This window comes from Crotalus tigris, unplaced genomic scaffold (assembly GCF_016545835.1).
Source record: "Crotalus tigris isolate CLP2741 ecotype Arizona unplaced genomic scaffold, ASM1654583v1 scf7180000024473.799607, whole genome shotgun sequence".
NCBI classification, from domain to species: Eukaryota; Metazoa; Chordata; class Lepidosauria; order Squamata; family Viperidae; genus Crotalus; species Crotalus tigris.
Window position 1 is genome coordinate 592,553 of NW_024100644.1, and position 19,403 is coordinate 611,955.

Genomic DNA, 19,403 nt, shown 5'->3' on the forward strand with positions numbered 1-19,403 from the left:
AGAAGTGTTTTCCTGAAGCAATAAACATTAAATTACGTTAAATGGAAAATTCCTTCCAAAACTCCTCTGAACCATTTACAGAAATGGGATAAACCAGTCTTTAAAAAAAGAAATGGGGGGGTACCTGTCATAGGATTAAATTGATATATATGATGAACGTAACCTTTATATACACTTTCAGGTTTTTCAAAAACTCTTGGTGGTATTATCAGTCAAATCTGGTTCTCTTTTATCCTGATATTTATGTAAATACAGGCCTAACCTTCCTCTTTATATGACATCATCTCCCACCTTTTTCAAGCTGTGGCTGGAGAGCAGAAGCTAGTCTGCCTGGAACTTCTCCACTGAGAAAGAAAAAATGATATTTTTGTTCCAACTCATTTCTATTCTAGCAATCATCAAAGGTAATGGTTCTTCCAGACAGAGATGGCAGTTAACAGTCTTCAATAGGCCTGAGGTTAATGGACTGCAGCATGCTGGATAGTTAAAATGTACATATCAATATTTCCTTTCCAGATGTCCAAATGGAGCTCCAGCTGGTGGAATCTGGAGGGGATGTGAGAAGGCCAGCGGAATCCCTTCGTCTCTCCTGCCAAGGTTCAGGCTTCACCTTCAGCAGCTATGAGATGCTCTGGGTGAGACAGGCTCCAGGGAAAGGTCCTGAATGGCTTGCATGGATAGACAATAATGGAGATGGGAGCAGCCACACTTATGCCAATTCTGTGAAAGGCCGTTTCACCATTTCCCGGCGAGATGCCTCCAGCATGCTTTATCTCCAAATGAACAGCTTGAAACCAGAGGACACAGCTGTGTATTATTGTGCTGGAGACTCACAGTGAGAGGACATTATGGTGAAGACTGACAGAATCCCTTATTGGTCAGCTGCAATGCAAGCTGACTCAGCTTTCAGGCCTCAATTAAACAGGGGAAGTTATATCTCCCTGCAGGAAAGTAGAGCAGAACCCCTTTCATTTTCTCTACTGGTGATCTGGAAAAGCTCTAATACTGAAGTAGGTGAGTCAAACTGATCAGTTGTGACCAACTTTCTGTTTGCTAAAACACATGAAGACCTCTTCACTGTTTACTCACAGGAAAAAAAGAACAAAATATATCTGGCATCACTTTTCATAGGAATTGAACATTATTTAAAAGACACGTATGCTAGGTCTGTCCAAAAAACCTCTATGTGAATGCACTGAGGGCCTCTTTTATCCCAAGCAATATGTAAATCAGGGCACAATTTCCCCTTTAAAGAAATGCATGGTTTCCCTTTTCAGGCTACACCCACCAACGAAAAGTTTGTGTGCTTTCCCAAATTCTCTACTATCAGTTCTCCTCCATTTATCAGAAGGAGCAAAAATGATCCTGTGGCTTAACTTGGTCTCCTTACTAGCGGTCTTTAGAGGTAATTCTATCTTATATACACAGGTTTTTCCATTTTAATTATTTTATGCAAGAATGTTTGCTAAAAAAAAAAAAACACCTTTCATTTTAGGTGTCCGATCCCAGGTCCTATTGGTGGAGTCTGGAGGGGATGTGAGAAGACCTGGAGGGTCCCTCCGTCTCTCCTGCCAAGGTTCTGGATACAACTTTGGTGGCTACAGCATGAGCTGGGTGAGACAGGCTCCGGGGAAAGGACTGGAATGGGTTGCACGCATCTATTCTGATTCCAGTGGAAAGTTCTACTCAGACAAAGTGAAGGGACGCTTCACCATCTCCAGGGACAATGCCAAAAGCCAGATGTATCTGCAGATGAGCAGCCTCAAAGCTGAAGACACGGCTGTCTATTACTGTGCTAGATACACAGTGAGAGGAAGTGAATCTGAATCCAGACAAGAACCTTCTGTCCCTTAGAGCAGATCTCCAACTGGATTCAGTCCCAGAAAGTTGAATTTGAGTCTTTGAACTGAGCAGAAGGTGATCAATCTACATCACAGCAATAGACATATTCCATGGATCTGTAGAACACTTTAAGACTTTAAAAACAAATTAGACCCAGATAAATTAAGGAAAATAGAACCCCAAAATAATATTCTCTTCTTGAATTAAAGATGAAAGAACCTCTGCATTTACAGTTACAAGGAATCAGTAATGGTTCATAGAGCTACACAATTACCAGTTGTGAGTTGGGTGTGACAGGCTCCAAGGAATGGAAGAGAATGAATTTTATGATGTCAGTAAATAAATCTATGCAGAATCCATGAAAGAGTGCTTTGCCATCTCTGGTGACAAATCCAACTGCCTTCTGTTTTTTGTTTTTGTTTTCAAATGGACGTCACAAGGAGGCGCAAAACATGTAATAATTTTGACCATGACTGAAATAAAATCTGTGGTTTCAGCTGTGAACATGACTGCTTCTCCAGCTGCTTCCTGGAGAATTAAAATAGTTTCTTGAAGGAAAAAAATAATAATGATTCCTTTGGAAATTAATTCCCCAAAAGTTCTCAAAGTTTTTTAAATATCTTACATAAAAAGCTTCAGTATGTATACCAAAAAAAAAAAAAAAAAGCCCTCATATCTCATTTACTGATTTCATGAATGCTGGTTGATGAGTAAAATGGAAGGTTATTGTTGTTGTTTCATTGACTTTAGAAATAATATTAAAGCCAGAATCATACACATGTACAGTTAGTCCTCATGTTATGACTGTAATTGAACCTGGTAAGTCAGATGGTCATAAAGCAGGACATCATATGATTGCACCTAAATTTACTACCTTTATTGCAGTGAACACAGCAGTTATTAAGCAAGCCCATTTTTTCCCATTGGGCAACTTTTCCGCAATCCAGAAGCCAAAGTAGTTTCCAGAAATAAAAAAGATCATATTCCTTTCACCATGAGGTGCTTCAAATGACTATTGAAAAATGATTTTTCAAAAAAATATATAAAAGAAAAAAATACAAAAAAAGTTTTTGAGACTTTTGAAAAAGTTCAGAGAAGAGAAACTAAGATGAAGAATGGTTGCAGAATTTGGGTATGGCTAGTCTAGAGAAAAGAAGAATCGGGGGGACATGATAGCAATATCCCAGTATTTGAGGACCTGTCACAAAGAGGAGGGGGTCAATTTATTTTCCAAAACACCAGAAGGGAAAAGAAGACACAATAGATGGAAACTAATCAAGGAGAGAAGTAATCTGGGATCAAGGAGAAACTTCCTTACATTGAGGACAATTAGCCAGTGGAACACCTTGCCTTCAGAAGTTATAGGTGTTTCATCACTGGAGGTTTTTAAGAAGAGATTGGACAGTCATTTATCTGAAATGATATAGGGTTTTCTGCTTAAGCAGTGGGTTGGACTAGAAGACAGCATGGTCCCTTCCAGCTCTTTTCTGATTGATTGATTGACTGATTGATTGATTGACTATAAATGTGGGTCAGTTGCTAAGCACCAAAATGCAATCACTTGACTATGGGGAGGCTTCATTACAGAACTTCAACTTCAGATTGGTAGGTGGATGGAGTAACTTCACTTGCTAAGATAATGGTTGTAAGTTGAAGACTACTTGTATATCAAAATCAAGGAAAAATTAAGGACAACTCTACTGTCCATTATTGAGAACCCTCCAAAAAAGAAACAACACTTTAAGAAAGTTTAAGAACCTAGATGTTTTACCTCTTTAATGTTGCCTGTAATATGTCTACATAAATAATTCTGTCTAGTTGATTCTGTGTACGCTGTATATGTACTGATACATCTGGCTATTAGAATCATCCCTGGAGGTGATGAATATTCCTTCCCTGTATCTAATTAATAAAACAAGTCATGCTTATATAAAAATATAAGAGTTATTTGTAAACTCACTTGCAGCATTTTTTATGTCAAAGTTCTCACCCCAAGTAAAATGTACTGAATTATCAGTTTTCTACTTGGCTTTTAAAAGTAGTTTGTTTTTTTTGGGGGGGGGGGGCAGAGAGAAAGCTCTCCTTTTCATTGTTTTATCAAGTCTGCAAAAACTCCCTTTCATTCTGCATAAACATTCCTGTTCCTCCTTCTCTGCTATTCTAGATAATTGCTAACCATCACTAAAATATATCTTCAATAGACGTCCAAGAAACTGAGAAGAAGAAAGGAATGAGAAGGCTTTTTATTTTGAGGGATATGTAAATTGCAGGATGGCTTCATCTCTAAATAAGCCAGACCACTTTTGTTCCCAGGTTGCAAGCAGAAATATAAAAGGTAGCTGCATGTTTGAATGCTTTTCATACCATCTCCCATCCAAGTGTACAAAAAATGATACCTTGGTTCTATTGGTCATATTTAGTAGCAGTTCTCAGAGGTAAATATTCTTATTCATACATTTCTTACATTTCTCTCTTTTTATATGCCACATAACTAGAAATTATTCTTTTTTTCCAGGTGTCCAATCTGAGATCCAGTTGGTGGAATCTGTTGGGGATGTGAGAAGACATGGAGAGTCCCTCCGTCTGTCCTGCCAAGCATCAGGATTCAACTTTGGTGGGAGTAACATGAACTGGCTGAGGCAAACCCCAGGAAAAGACCCAGAATGGGTGGCATGGATACAAAGTGATGGAAGAGAAACCTACTATTTGAACAAATGAAGGGATGCTTCACCATCTCCAGAGACAACGCCAACAGCCAGATGTATCCACAAATGAACAGCCTGAAACAAGAAGACACAGCATTCTATTATTGTGCAAGATACACAGTGGGAGGAAGAGAAACTGAAACCATCTCATATACCAGCAATACAGCCTTTCCCTTGCTGCTCTAGGATTACAGTGGCACACAAACCAAACACCTGAAAGACACACAAACACAGAATAAAACAGAAATAATTCTCTATCTCTTCCCCCTCCCCACATTTAGGACACTGGGTAGCATTGCCAAAGCTGTGACTGAAGTCAATGTCTGGCTTTCAACTTGAATCAGAATAGAGCTGGGAGGGATATTGGTTCATAAAAACTTCCAATATTGGAGCACCTACAACATCTGGAGGCAGGTCTTTCCATTGGTTAATTGTTCTAACCGTCAGGAAATTCTTCCTTAGTTCTAGGATGTTCTGTCCTTGATTGGTTTCCACTCATTGCTTCTTGTTCTGGCTTCAACCTTTTTTTAAAAAGAGTGATTAATACTTGCATCCAAAGTATACATCTCATTTGTTTAAACGATTTTCCGGTTATCTCCCTTTTTTCATGTCCCTTGGAAATGTAATCCTTTAGTTGGAACAGAAAAAAACTATTTTCAATGTTATAGTTATTTGCAGTGCTTTTTTTCTAAAAAAAAAAAAAAAGTGCTGGAACTCACACACGTCATACAAACCGCCTTGCCTACCCTACAAGATTCCATCCCAAAAAAAAGTGCCAGAACTCCGTTCTGGGCATTCTATGAGAAAAAAAGCCCTGGTTATTTGCACTGATTTCTCAATTCAGTTTGAAACATCAGAAAAAAACTATAGAAATAAATAAGATGTGGAAATGGTATTTCACATTATCTTTTTTATTCAAGATTTTATTGCATTGTTATCTTACTCCACTTTTAGAACTTGTTAAATTTCTTTATCAGTTTTTATATGGTGCCCACTTAATGATTCCATGTTGATCATCGAGCACAACATAAGCAGTAAAAACAGGCACTCTTATCAATGCCTAATTTTTATAATGCTTCAATAAAAGTCAATAAAGGAAATTACTATAAAAATACATGTATTAATGATTGTGTTTGAAATGCATTCTAATATATGAGGATTAATAATATGAATAAAGTCTTTTGCTGTAGCAAAGGACCTTAAATTACATTCAATGGAAGATTCCTTTTAAAAGTCCATTGAACCATATACAGTAATGGGATGAACTGGTCTTTAAATAATGCAGAACCTGTCATAAAATTGTTAATTCATACAGTATGGTGAACATTATGTTTATACACCCTTTCAAGTTTTTTAAAAACTCTTGCTGATATTAAAAGACAACACTGGTCCCTTTTATCCTGAAGTGTATGTAAATACAGGCCTAACCTTCCTCTATATATGACATCATCTCCCACCCTCCTCAACCTAAAGAGCAGAAGGTAGCCTGCCTGGAACTTCTCCACTGAGAAAGAAAAATGATATTTTTGTTCCAACTCATTTCTATTCTAGCAATCATCAACGGTAATGGTTCTTCCACAAAGAGATGGAAGCTAACAGGCTCCAATATGTTTGAGGTTCATGGACTGCAGCATGCTAGTTAGTTAAAATATACATATCATTATTTCCTTTCCAGATGTCCAAATGAAGGTCCAGCTGGTGGAATCTGGAGGAGATGTGAGAAGGCCAGGGGAGACCCTCCATCTCTCCTGCCAAGCTTCAGGCTTCACCTTCAGCAGCTATGAGATGGCCTGGGTGAGACAGGCTCCAGGGAAAGGACTGGAGTGGGTTGCATGGATAGAAAATGATGGAGATGGGAGCAGCCAATACTATGCCAATTCTGTGAGAGGCCGATTCACCATTTCCCGGCATGATGCCTCCAGCATGCTTTATCTCCAAATGAACAGCTTGAAATCAGAGGACACAGCTGTGTATTATTGTGCTAGAGACACACAGTGAGAGGAAGCTATGGTGAAGCTTGACAAAATCCCTGATTGGTCAGCTGCAAAGCAAGCTGAGTCAGCTTTCATGGCCTCAATTAAACAGGGGAAGTTATATCTCCCTGCAGGAAAGTAGAGCAGAACCCCTTTCATTTTCTCTACTGGTGATCTGGAAAAGCTCTAATATTGAAGTAGGTGAGTCAAACTTATCAGTTGTGACCAACTTTCTGTTTGCTAAAACACATGAAGAACTCTTCACTGTTTACTCACAGGAAAAAAAGAACAAAGTATATCTGGGATCACTTTTCATAGGAATTGAGCATTATTTGAAAGACACGTATGCTAAGTCTGTCCAGAAAACCTCTATGTGAATGCACTGAGGGCCTCTTTTATCCCAAGCAATATGTAAATCAGGGCACAATTTCCCCTTTAAAGAAATGCATAGTTTCCCTTTTCAGGCTACACCCACCAACGAAAAGTTTGTGTGCTTTCCCAAATTCTCTACTATCAGTTCTCCTCCATTTATCAGAAGGAGCAAAAATGATCCTGTGGCTTAACTTGGTCTCCTTATTAGCGGTCTTTAGAGGTAATTCTATCTTATATACACAGGTTTTTCCATTTTAATTATTTTATGCAAGAATGTTTGCTAAAAAAAAAAAAACCTTTCATTTTAGGTGTCCGATCCCAGGTCCTATTGGTGGAGTCTGGAGGGGATGTGAGAAGACCTGGAGGGTCCCTCCGTCTCTCCTGCCAAGGTTCTGGATACAACTTTGGTGGCTACAGCATGAGCTGGGTGAGACAGGCTCCAGGGAAAGGACTGGAATGGGTTGCACACATCTATTCTGATTCCAGTGGAAAGTTCTACTCAGACAAAGTGAAGGGACGCTTCACCATCTCCAGGGACAATGCCAAAAGCCAGCTGTATCTGCAAATGAACAGCCTCAAAGCTGAAGACACAGCCGTCTATTACTGTGCTAGATACACAGTGAGAGGAAGTGAATCTGAATCCAGACAAGAACCTTCTGTCCCTTAGAGCAGATCTCCAACTGGATTCAGTTCCAGAAAGTTGAATTTGAGTCTTTGAACTGAGCAGAAGGTGATCAATCTACATCACAGCAATAGACATATTCCATGGATCTGTAGAACACTTTAAGACTTTAAAAACAAATTAGACCCAGATAAATTAAGGAAAATAGAACCCCAAAATAATATTCTCTTCTTGAATTAAAGATGAAAGAACCTCTGCATTTACAGTTACAAGGAATCAGTAATGGTTCATAGAGCTACACAATTACCAGTTGTGAGTTGGGTGTGACAGGCTCCAGGGAATGGAAGAGAATGAATTTTATGATGTCAGTAAATAAATCTATGCAGAATCCATGAAAGAGTGCTTTGCCATCTCCGGTGACAAATCCAACTGCCTTCTGTTTTTTGTTTTTTTTTTCAAATGGACGTCACAAGGAGGCGCAAAACATGTTATAATTTTGACCATGACTGAAATAAAATCTGTGGTTTCAGCTGTGAACATGACTGCTTCTCCAGCTGCTTCCTGGAGAATTAAAATAGTTTCTTGAAGGAAAAAAATAATAATGATTCCTTTGGAAATTAATTCCCCAAAAGTTCTCAAAGTTTTTTAAATATCTTACATAAAAAGCTTCAGTATGTATACCAAAAAAAAAAAAAAAAAGCCCTCATATCTCATTTACTGATTTCATGAATGCTGGTTGATGAGTAAAATGGAAGGTTATTGTTGTTGTTTCATTGACTTTAGAAATAATATTAAAGCCAGAATCATACACATGTACAGTTAGTCCTCATGTTATGACTGTAATTGAACCTGGTAAGTCAGATGGTCATAAAGCAGGACATCATATGATTGCACCTAAATTTACTACCTTTATTGCAGTGAACACAGCAGTTATTAAGCAAGCCCATTTTTTCCCATTGGGCAACTTTTCCGCAATCCAGAAGCCAAAGTAATTTCCAGAAATAAAAAAGATCATATTCCTTTCACCATGAGGTGCTTCAAATGACTATTGAAAAATGATTTTTCAAAAAAATAAATAAAAGAAAAAAATACAAAAATAATTTTTTGAGACTTTTGAAAAAGTGCAGAGGAGAGAAACTAAGATGAAGAATGGTTGCAGAATTTGGGTATGGCTAGTCTAGAGAAAAGAAGAATCGGGGGGACATGATAGCAGTATCCCAGTATTTGAGTACCTGTCACAAAGAGGAGGGGGTCAATTTATTTTCCAAAACACCAGAAGGGAAAAGAAGACACAATAGATGGAAACTAATCAAGGAGAGAAGTAATCTGGGATTAAGGAGAAACTTCCTTACATTGAGGACAATTAGCCAGTGGAACACCTTGCCTTCAGAAGTTATAGGTGTTTCATCACTGGAGGTTTTTAAGAAGAGACTGGACAGTCATTTATCTGAAATGATATAGAGTTTTCTGCTTGAGCTGTGGGTTGGACTAGAAGACAGCAGGGTCCCTTCCAGCTCTTTTCTGATTGATTAATTGATTGATTGGTTGACTATAAATGTAGGTCAGTTGCTAAGCACCAAAATGCAATCACTTGACTATGGGGAGGCTTCATTACAGAACTACAACTTCAGATTGGTAGGTGGATGGAGTAACTTCACTTGCTAAGATAATAAGTTGAAGACTACTTGTATATCAAAATCAAGGAAAAATGAAGGACAACTCTACTGTCCATTATTGAGAACCCTCCAAAAAAGAAACAACACTTTAAGAAAGTTTAAGAACCTAGATGTTTTACCTCTTTAATGTTGCCTGTAATATGTCTACATAAATAGTTCTGTCTAGTTAATTCTGTGTATGCTGTATATGTACTGATACATCAGGCTATTAGAATCATCCCTGGAAGTGATGAATATTCCTTCCCTGTATCTAATTAATAAAACAAGTCATACTTATATAAAAATATAAGAGTTATTTGTAAACTCACTTGCAGCATTTTTTATGTCAAAGTTCTCACCCCAAGTAAAATGTACTGAATTATCAGTTTTCTACTTGGCTTTTAAAAGTAGTTTGTTTTTTGGGGGGGGGGGGCAGAGAGAAAGCTCTCCTTTTCATTGTTTTATCAAGTCTGCAAAAACTCCCTTTCATTCTGCATAAACATTCCTGTTCCTCCTTCTCTGCTATTCTAGATAATTGCTAACCATCACTAAAATATATCTTCAATAGACGTCCAAGAAACTGAGAAGAAGAAAGGAATGAGAAGGCTTTTTATTTTGAGGGATATGTAAATTGCAGGATGGCTTCATCTCTAAATAAGCCAGACCACTTTTGTTCCCAGGTTGCAAGCAGAAATATAAAGGGTAGCTGCATGTTTGAATGCTTTTCATACCATCTCCCATCCAAGTGTACAAAAAATGATACCTTGGTTCTATTGGTCATATTTAGTAGCAGTTCTCAGAGGTAATTATTCTTATTCATACATTTCTTACATTTCTCTCTTTTTATATGCAACATAACTAGGAAATTATTCTTTTTTTCCAGGTGTCCAATCTGAGGTCCAGTTGGTGGAGTCTGTTGGGGATGTGAGAAGACATGGAGAGTCCCTCCGTCTGTCCTGCCAAGCATCAGGATTCAACTTTGGTGGGAGTAACATGAACTGGCTGAGGCAAACCCCAGGAAAAGACCCAGAATGGGTGGCATGGATACAAAGTGATGGAAGAGAAACCTACTACTTGAACAAAGTGAAGGGATGCTTCACCATCTCCAGAGACAATGCCAAAAGCCAGATGTATCCGCAAATGAACAGCCTGAAACAAGAAGACACAGCATTCTATTATTGTGCAAGATACACAGTGGGAGGAAGAGAAACTGAAACCATCTCATATACCAGCAATACAGCCTTTCCCTTGCTGCTCTACAGTGGGACACAAACCAAACACCTGAAAGACACACAAACACAGAATAAAACAGAAATAATTCTCTATCTCTTCCCCCTCCCCACATTTAGGACACTGGGTAGCATTGCCAAAGCTGTGACTGAAGTCAATGTCTGGCTTTCAACTTGAATCAGAATAGAGCTGGGAGGGATATTGGTTCATAAAAACTTCCAATATTGTAGCACCTACAACATCTGGAGGCAGGTCTTTCCATTGGTTAATTGTTCTAACTGTCAGGAAATTCTTCCTTAGTTCTAGGATGTTCTGTCCTTGATTGGTTTCCACTCATTGCTTCTTGTTCTGGCTTCAACCTTTTTTTAAAAAGAGTGATTAATACTTGCATCCAAAGTATACATCTCATTTGTTTAAACGATTTTCCGCTTATCTCCCTTTTTTCATGCCCCTTGGAAATTTAATCCTTAAGTTGGAACAGAAAAAAACTATTTTCAATGTAATACTTATTTGCAGTGCTTTTTTTTCTAAAAAAAAAAAAAAAAGTGCTGGAACTCAGACACGTCATACAAACCGCCTTGCCTACCCTACAAGATTCCATCCCAAAAAAAAGTGCCAGAATTCCATTCTGGGCATTCTATGAGAAAAAAAGCCCTGGTTATTTGCATTGATTTCTCAATTCAGTTTGAAACATCAGAAAAAAAACTATAGAAATAAATAAGATGTGGAAATGGTATTTCACATTATCTTTTTTATTCAAGATTTTATTGCATTGTTATCTTACTCCACTTTTAGAACTTGTTAAATTTCTTTATCAGTTTTTATATGGTGCCCACTTAATGATTCCATGTTGATCATCGAGCACAACATAAGCAGTAAAAACAGGCACTCTTATCAATGCCTAATTTTTATAATGCTTCAATAAAAGTCAATAAAGGAAATTACTATAAAAATACATGTATTAATGATTGTGTTTGAAATGCATTCTAATATATGAGGATTAATTATATGAATAAAGCCTTAAATTACATTCAATGGAAGATTCCTTTTAAAAGTCCATTGAACCATATACAGTAATGGGATGAACTGGTCTTTAGATAATGCAGAACCTGTCATAAAATTGTTAATTCATACAGTATGGTGAACATTATGTTTATACACCCTTTCAGGTTTTTTAAAAACTTTTGCTGATATTAAAAGACAACACTGGTCCCTTTTATCCTGAAGTGTATGTAAATACAGGCCTAACCTTCCTCTATATATGACATCATCTCCCACCCTCCTCAACCTGAAGAGCAGAAGCTAGCCTGCCTGGAACTTCTCCACTGAGAAAGAAAAATGATATTTTTTTTCCAACTCATTTCTATTCTAGCAATCATCAATGGTAATGGTTCTTCCACAAAGAGATGGAAGCTAAAAGGCTCCAATATGTTTGAGGTTCATGGACTGCAGCATGCTGGTTAGTTAAAATATACATATCATTATTTCCTTTCCAGATGTCCAAATGGAGGTCCAGCTGGTGGAATCTGGAGGAGATGTGAGAAGGCCAGGGGAGACCCTCCATCTCTCCTGCCAAGCTTCAGGCTTCACCTTCAGCAGCTATGAGATGGCCTGGGTGAGACAGGCTCCAGGGAAAGGACTGGAGTGGGTTGCATGGATAGAAGATGATGGAGATGGGAGCAGCCAATACTATGCCAATTCTGTGAGAGGCCGATTCACCATTTCCCGGCACGATGCCTCCAGCATGCTTTATCTCCAAATGAACAGCTTGAAATCAGAGGACACGGCTGTGTATTATTGTGCTAGAGACGCACAGTGAGAGGAAGCTATGGTGAAGCTTGACAAAATCCCTCATTCTTCATGGCTGCTGTCCAAATCCTTCATTCTTCATGGCTGCTGTCCAAGTTGAATCAGTTTCCACGCTCTGAATCAAAAAGAAAGGAAGTTAGCTCTTCATGCAGAAAAGAATATACATTGATTCAGGAAATATAGAGTATGAAACTTGGATAAAGTGGAAGGGCATTTCAGCATCTCTAGGAATGATACCAACTTCAGTAAGTGAAAAGCCTCAAAGATGGGGACACCACAAAAATGCTGATAGACACAGACTTTAATGTAATGTCTTCATGATGCTAGAACTCTGTCAATTTTTCATTATATTTCTGAAAAGATACTGGATTCCACAGGTTAATGTTTTGTTTCACCTCTCTCTCTCTCTCTCTCTCTCTCTCTCTCTCTCTCTCTCTCACACACACACACACACACACACACACTCACATACAAACACACACACACTCAAGCACACACAGACAGAGTTACTATGTGAAGAAAGCTGTTTACTCAATGATGAGCAGATAACAATAGACAAGCAAGGGAATATCAATCAACAAAGTTTCTTGGAAAGAAAGGGTGTCTAAAAGGTTTTGCTTTCAACAGGAAACACAAACAGAAGTGATCAAAATCCAGTTGACATTCAGAGAACAGTCAGATTTGTCTGAAAATTTAATTTCATAATTTTACAGACAAGATTCATAGTAATGACAGGCCAGAATAGGAAATCAGATGGTTGTTTCCAATTAAGAAACATGGATTGGGGCTGCCCCTTAAACCAGGCTGTTGCCGGCAATCTTTAATTAAAAAAGATACTTCCCAGCTTGGCAAGGAGCTACATTCAGCATCTTTGCATCTATAATGTATTGCAACTCATGTTTTTTTTTCTCTTATCTTGAAATTCAAATCTAATTAATACAATTAAAAGAGAAAAAAAACTAATTTAATGGATAAAATAAATCATGGTTATGTAAAAAATATTGTGAAGCCATGATCTGAAATTACAACAAATAGATTGCTTAGATGTATAACAAAGTGAATTTCTTGGAAAATAAAAAAGGTTATTTGGAATCTTCTCATTCAACACAGAGAACATTTCACACATAACATTTGATTTTTTTTTCTTTTTGAGTTAGGTGGACCTTACAACTATGGATTACAAATTATTCACTGCAAATTGTTCACCATTGAAAGAAAGAAAGAAAGAAAGAAAGAAAGAAAGAAAGAAAGAAAGAAAGAAAGAAAGAAAGAAAGAAAGAAATGATGGATGGAAGGAAGGGAGAGAGGGAGGGAGGGATGGTGTAGGAAATCTTCTAAAGCCAATGTAGTTAGGAGATTAAATTCTACATTAATTCATTTTTGAGAAGTGGTGGAATGGGTCAAGTCTTTCTTTTACTTACTCTAATATAAATCTGCCCTTTCTCCTATATATTCACAGAAAAACCAGAAGAAAGCATGTGAGGCATCACTTTACTTAAGAACATTACTTGAAAATCACATCGGTAAGGTCTGTCCAAAAAACATTTCTAACTGAATGCACTGAAGTGCTCTTTTATCCCAAGCAATATGTAAATCAGGGCACAATTTTCTCTTTAAAGGAGTTGTGTGTCTTCCTTTTTCAGGTTACACCCACCAAGACAAATTTCTGCACTTTCCCAAATCTTCTACCATCTACTCTCCTCCACTCATTACAGGAAGCAAAAATGATCCTGTGGCTAAACTTGGTGTCCTTACTCGCAATCCTCAGAGGTAATTCTATCCTCGGTATTCAGGTTTTTTCCCATTTTAATTATTGTACACTGTAAAATTCACTGAAACACCTTTCCTTTTAGGTGTCCAATCTGAGGTTCAGTTGGTGGAGTCTGGAGGGGATGTGAGAAGACCTGGAGGGTCCCTCCGTCTCTCCTGCCAAGCCTCTGGCTACAGCTTTGCTGGCTACAGCATGGATTGGGTGAGACAGGCTCCAGGGAAAGGACTGGAATGGGTGGCATACATCCGCTATGACAGCACTAGTATTCACTACTCAGACAAAGTGAAGGGACGCTTCACCATCTCCAGGGACAATGCCAAAAGCCAGCTGTATCTGCAAATGAACAGCCTCAAACCAGAGGACACCGCAGTCTATTACTGTGCAAGACACACAGTGAGAGGAAGTGAATCTGAAGCCAGACAAGAACCTTCTTTTGCTCAGAGCAAGTGGATTCAGTCACAGAAATTTGAATTTGAGTCTTTCAAATTGAGGAGTAGATTATCAATCTACATCATAGCTGTAGAATATTCCATGGATCAGTAGAATATTTTAAGACTTAAAAAATAAATTAGACCCATATAAATTAGTGAAAATAGAACCCCAAAGTAATATTCTCTTCTTGAATTGAAGGTAAAAAGAACCTCTGCATTTAAAGCTACAAGGAAGCAGTAACAGCACATAAAGCTCACAATAATGAGTTGCGAGTTTGAGTGTGATAGGCTCCAGGGAATGGAAGAGAATGAATTGTATGATGTCAGTAAACAAGTCTATGTGGAATCTATGAAGAGTGCTTTGCCATCTCCAGAGACAAATCCAACTGCCTTCTGTTTTTTTTTAATGGATATCAGAAGGAGGGGCAAAACACATAATATTTTTGACCATGACTGAAATAAAACCTGTGGTTTCAGCTATGAACTTGACTGCTTCTCCAGCTGCTTACTGGAGAATTAAAATAGTTTCTTGAAGGAAAAAAAAATAATGGTCCTTTGAGAATTTCATTCTCCAAGAGTTCTTAAGACCTCTTCAGTATGTATAGCAAAAAAAAAATCCCTCCTATGATATTTCCATATTGTATGTATGCTGGTTGATAAACAAAAGGTTATTGTTGTTGCTTCTTTGATTTTAGGCAGTTATAGCATTAAAGTTAGAATCATATATTTACAAGTGGTGTTTGAGTTACGACCATAAGTGAGCCCAGTAAGTCATTAAGTGGGTCATCACATGAATGGACCCAAATTTACTACCTTTGCTGCAGTGAACACAGCAGTCATTAAGGAAGCCCATTGTTTGCTATGGGGCATGTCTTATCATACCGCCCTATGTATAACACAGCCAGAATTAAATTACTGTCTCTCCTTGGAATTGATCCCTCTGGTTCTAATGTTAGTAATTTGGTCTTATATTGTGTAGGGGATGATTCCTCCTATATTACTTCTCAGGTTTCTAAATTTCTTTTAAGAGCTGAAACTATTAGAGGAGAATGTTGTAATTCCCTTTAGCCTTCTGGTGTTAACTGTTTGTGATTGTATTTTTCTTGTGTTTTCTTTTGTTGCACTTGCATTTTGGTCTGTGACTGTAAAATAAAAATTATTATTATAAGGAAGCCCATTGTTTGCTATGGGGCAATTTTTCCACAATCCAGAAGTCAAATCTGGACAGCTTCCTGTCTGAAATGATATAGGGTCTCCTCCCTGAACAGGGACTTGGACTAGAAGACCTACAAGGTCTCTTCCAACTCCATTGTGATTGGATACTAAATAAAATAAGTCATTGTCCTATCTCCATTAGATGCTTCACATGAGCATAAATATGGTTGAGTTGCTGAATACCCAAAATGCTCATAGCATGACTATGGGGGGGGTGGTGGTCTCCATTCCAGGACTTCAAACCAGAGTCATAGGTAGGTTTGGGGATGGGCAAAGTAACTTCAGAAGTTGCTAAGATACTGGTCATAAAAGAAAGGATCCATCAAGGACAACTTTATTGTCCATTATATGGAATCCTCAAAAAAAGAAGGAACACTTTAAGAAAGTTTAAGAACCTAGATGTTTCATCTCTTTAACAATTGGGTATGTAATTGGGTCTACATAAATAATTCTGTCTAGCTGATTTTATATTGCAGTACATTTACAGATATGGCTGGCTATTAGAATTATCCCCAAAGGTGATGAAATATCCTTTCCAGTTCCGGATTGCGGCACTTTTAGTCTTATGAAGAGCCTGCTCCCTTCGTTGGCTAGTTTCCCTCCACCAGTAGACCCTTATGTGGGTCAAAAGTCACCCTGGAGGGTGCGACTACTGTCGAATAGGCTTTGCTCAGCTGTGGAGGAGCAACGGCTCCTCCAGCTGTCCGAGCTATCTCTGAGGGCCGACGGAGAAAAAGATGGGCCAGTAAAATGGAATTCAATCACTATTCCCTGTTTAGAATAGGAGAAATTAAACCTGTTATCTGTACTCCATCTGTTTATCACAAGAGGGCCACCTTCTCCTTAAAATCCCACTGCATATTATTCTCCACAGTTTTTCTTGAAAAATTGCATGGTTGGAACTGTTCCCTATAGCCTTCCTTTCTTAAATATAATCCTAACTGAACTGGTTTTAGGATGCAGTGGACTTTATTCATTTTTCTCATTTTACCAGAATTCCACTTTGACACAACATGATTTTTCACTTTTTCTCTACTGCCTGTTACGTCCTTGCCATCTTCTCTCTTTAGTGGACTGACTGTCCTTCACTTTTTTCTTGTTATTTACATGTTATATGTTAGTTATATTTATATAACTTCTTGGAGGTACAATGAATTCTTAAGTTGGAACAGAAAAAAACCTATTTTCAATGTAATAGTTATTTGCACTGTTTCCTCAATTCAGTTTGAAACATCAGAAAAAACCTGATAGAATATAGAAATAAATAAGATGTGGAGGTGGTATTTCACATTATTATTTTTTATTCAATATTTTATTGCATTGGTATCTTACTCCACTTTTAGAACTTGTTAAATTTCTTCGTCAGTTTTTATATGATGCCCACTTAATGATTCCATGTTGATCATCGGGCATAACATAAGCAGTAAAAATAGGCACTCTTATCAATGCCCAATATTGGTAAGGCTTCAATAAAGGAAATTAATATAAGAATAAGAACTTAACCTTCATACAGACTTTCAGGTTTTTCAAAAACTCTTGGAGATATTAAAAGCCAACGCTGGTTCCTTTTTATCCTGAAGTGTATGTAAATACAGGCCTAACCTTCCTCTTTATATGACATCATCTCCCACCCTCCTCAACCTGAATAGAAAAAGCTAGTCTGTCTGGAACTTCTCCACTGAGAAAGAAAAATGATATTTTTGCTCCACATACTCTCCATTTTAACAATCATCAAAGGTAATGGTTCTTCCATAAAGAGATGGCAGCTAACAGGCTCCAATATCCTTGAGGTTCATGGACTGCAGCATGCTGGATAGTTAAAATGTACATATCAATATTTCCTTTACAGATGTCCAAATGGAGGTCCAGCTGGTGGAATCTGGAGGAGATGTGAGAAGACCTGGAGGGTCCCTCCGTCTCTCCTGCCAAGCTTCAGGCTTCACCTTCAGCAGCTATGAGATGAACTGGCTGAGACAGGCTCCAGGGAAAGGCCTGGAATGGCTTGCGTGGATAGATAACCCTGGAGATGGGAACACCCAATACTATGCCAATTCAGTGAAAGGCCGTTTCACCATCTCCAGGCACGATGCCTCCAGCATGCTTTATCTCCAAATGAGCAGCTTGAAACCAGAGGACACGGCTGTGTATTTCTGTGCTAGAGAATCACACAGTGAGAAGAAGCTATGGTGAAGCTTGACAAAATCCCTCATTCTTCATGGCTGCTGTCCAAGTTGAATCAGCTTCCATGCTCTGAATCAAAAAGAAAGGAAGTTAGCTCTTCATGCAGAACAGAACATACATTGATTCAGGCAATATAGACCAGGGCTTTTCAACCTTTTCACCTATTATACCACTTTTAGGATATGGCAACATCCGAGTACCACCAGTCACCTAGCAAGGTGTCAAAAATTTGACGACCACCCAAAAAAGAAAAAAAAAGGATGAAGTACAAGTAGTCCTCCACTTACAATAGTTCACTTCGTGACTGTTTGAAGTTACAATGGCACTGAAAAAAGTGCCTCCCAAGCCACAGCCTAGCAAGACACCTGCCTGCCTGCCTGGTGGCGCTCTTCCTACTGTCCGAGGTTTTCATTGTTGTGAGCATTTCTGTTGGGGATTGACAGCGGGGGTGGGGTGGGGGAGGTATTTGGTTTTTATTCCCCCCGTCTGCTGGGTGGTTGCAGCAGGTTTTGGTCACTTCACATGACTCTGGGACACTGTGACCGTCATAAATATGAATCAGTTGCCAAGCATCTGAATGTAAATCACAAGACCCTGGAGGTGCTGCAACATTCCAGCTGATTGGCGCTTCTTCTGGGCTCAGCAGAAGTTCCTGGATCAGTGCAGCTTTCCAGCTGATTGGTGCTTCTTCAGGGCTCAGTTGGAGCCTGGCACTGATCTTGGCACTTCCACTGAGCCCTGACAGCCCCGAAGAAGTGCCGATCAGCTGGAAAGCAGCACTGATCCTGGCGCTTCCTCTGAGCGCTGACAGCCCTGCAGCTCCAGCCATTTCTCTCTCAAGCTTGTGTGGTGCTGCCATCGGTTCAGCTCATTCCCCTCCCGCACTACCATTTTTCTAGGATGGTTGCGTATCACCTGCCAAGTGCCAATGTACCACAGGTGGTACCTGTACTAATGGTTGAAAACACCTGATATAGACTGTTAAACCAGGAAACAGCATCTCTAGGAATGATACCAACTTCCTTAAGTGATTTACATGTTATATGTTAGTTATATTTATATAACTACTGGGAGGCACAATGAACTCTTCTACATATCTTTTATTGCAGGATTTGAAAGATTATGGAGGAGCATGTGTCAAGGTGGTTTCTACACTCTACACTTGAACTGATGGAGGTTTGTTTGAATGATTCAAAATTGTCTTTCCAAGCCATGCACTCCATGCTTTTATGAAATTTAGGAGATATAACATTCTCCTCCTTTTCCTTCCCCTAAAAAATTGTAGCAGAGTTACTAATCAAAATCAGCTTTAGTTGTACTGTCGCTTTTCTTAAGAGATCTCTGTAGATCTCGTGGAATTCAATCACTCTCCTGAGGGTAATTTCCCTGTTTAGAATAGGAGAAATTAAACCTGTTATCTGTACTCCATCTGTTTATCACAAGAGGGCAGCCTTCTCTGTAAAATCCCACTGCATATTATTCTCCACAGGTTTTCTTGAAAAATTGCAAACCAAAGAACAGTTCCCCATAACCCTCCTTTCTTAAAAGTAGTCCAAACTGAGTTGGTTTTAGGATGCAGTGGACTTTATTCTTTTTT

At 38.6% G+C, this 19,403-nt stretch overlaps 1 protein-coding gene, 1 pseudogene and 5 gene segments (V, D, J or C); all 7 read left to right on the plus strand.

The window, feature by feature from the left end:
* The first annotated feature begins 358 nt into the window (after positions 1-358).
* LOC120303639 lies at positions 359-839 on the plus strand. The segment is given in 2 exon segments: positions 359-404; positions 517-839. Coding segments are annotated over 2 exon segments (369 nt in total).
* A 452-nt stretch (positions 840-1,291) lies between these two features.
* LOC120303664 lies at positions 1,292-1,962 on the plus strand. The segment is given in 2 exon segments: positions 1,292-1,405; positions 1,496-1,962. Coding segments are annotated over 2 exon segments (405 nt in total).
* Positions 1,963-4,231: 2,269 nt separating this feature from the next.
* LOC120303640 lies at positions 4,232-4,818 on the plus strand (annotated as a pseudogene).
* A 1,187-nt stretch (positions 4,819-6,005) lies between these two features.
* LOC120303641 lies at positions 6,006-7,559 on the plus strand. Its single transcript, XM_039333338.1, has 4 exons — positions 6,006-6,110; positions 6,223-6,541; positions 6,985-7,112; positions 7,201-7,559. Exons 1-4 carry the CDS (start codon positions 6,065-6,067, stop codon positions 7,557-7,559), a joined length of 852 nt encoding a protein of 283 aa, XP_039189272.1. The 5' UTR covers positions 6,006-6,064.
* A 4,344-nt stretch (positions 7,560-11,903) lies between these two features.
* Positions 11,904-12,218, plus strand: LOC120303642. The segment is given in 1 exon segment: positions 11,904-12,218. A coding segment is annotated over 1 exon segment (315 nt).
* Positions 12,219-13,855: 1,637 nt separating this feature from the next.
* On the plus strand, positions 13,856-14,522 carry LOC120303643. The segment is given in 2 exon segments: positions 13,856-13,978; positions 14,062-14,522. Coding segments are annotated over 2 exon segments (507 nt in total).
* A 2,727-nt stretch (positions 14,523-17,249) lies between these two features.
* LOC120303645 lies at positions 17,250-17,815 on the plus strand. The segment is given in 2 exon segments: positions 17,250-17,362; positions 17,475-17,815. Coding segments are annotated over 2 exon segments (387 nt in total).
* The last annotated feature ends 1,588 nt before the right edge of the window (positions 17,816-19,403 follow it).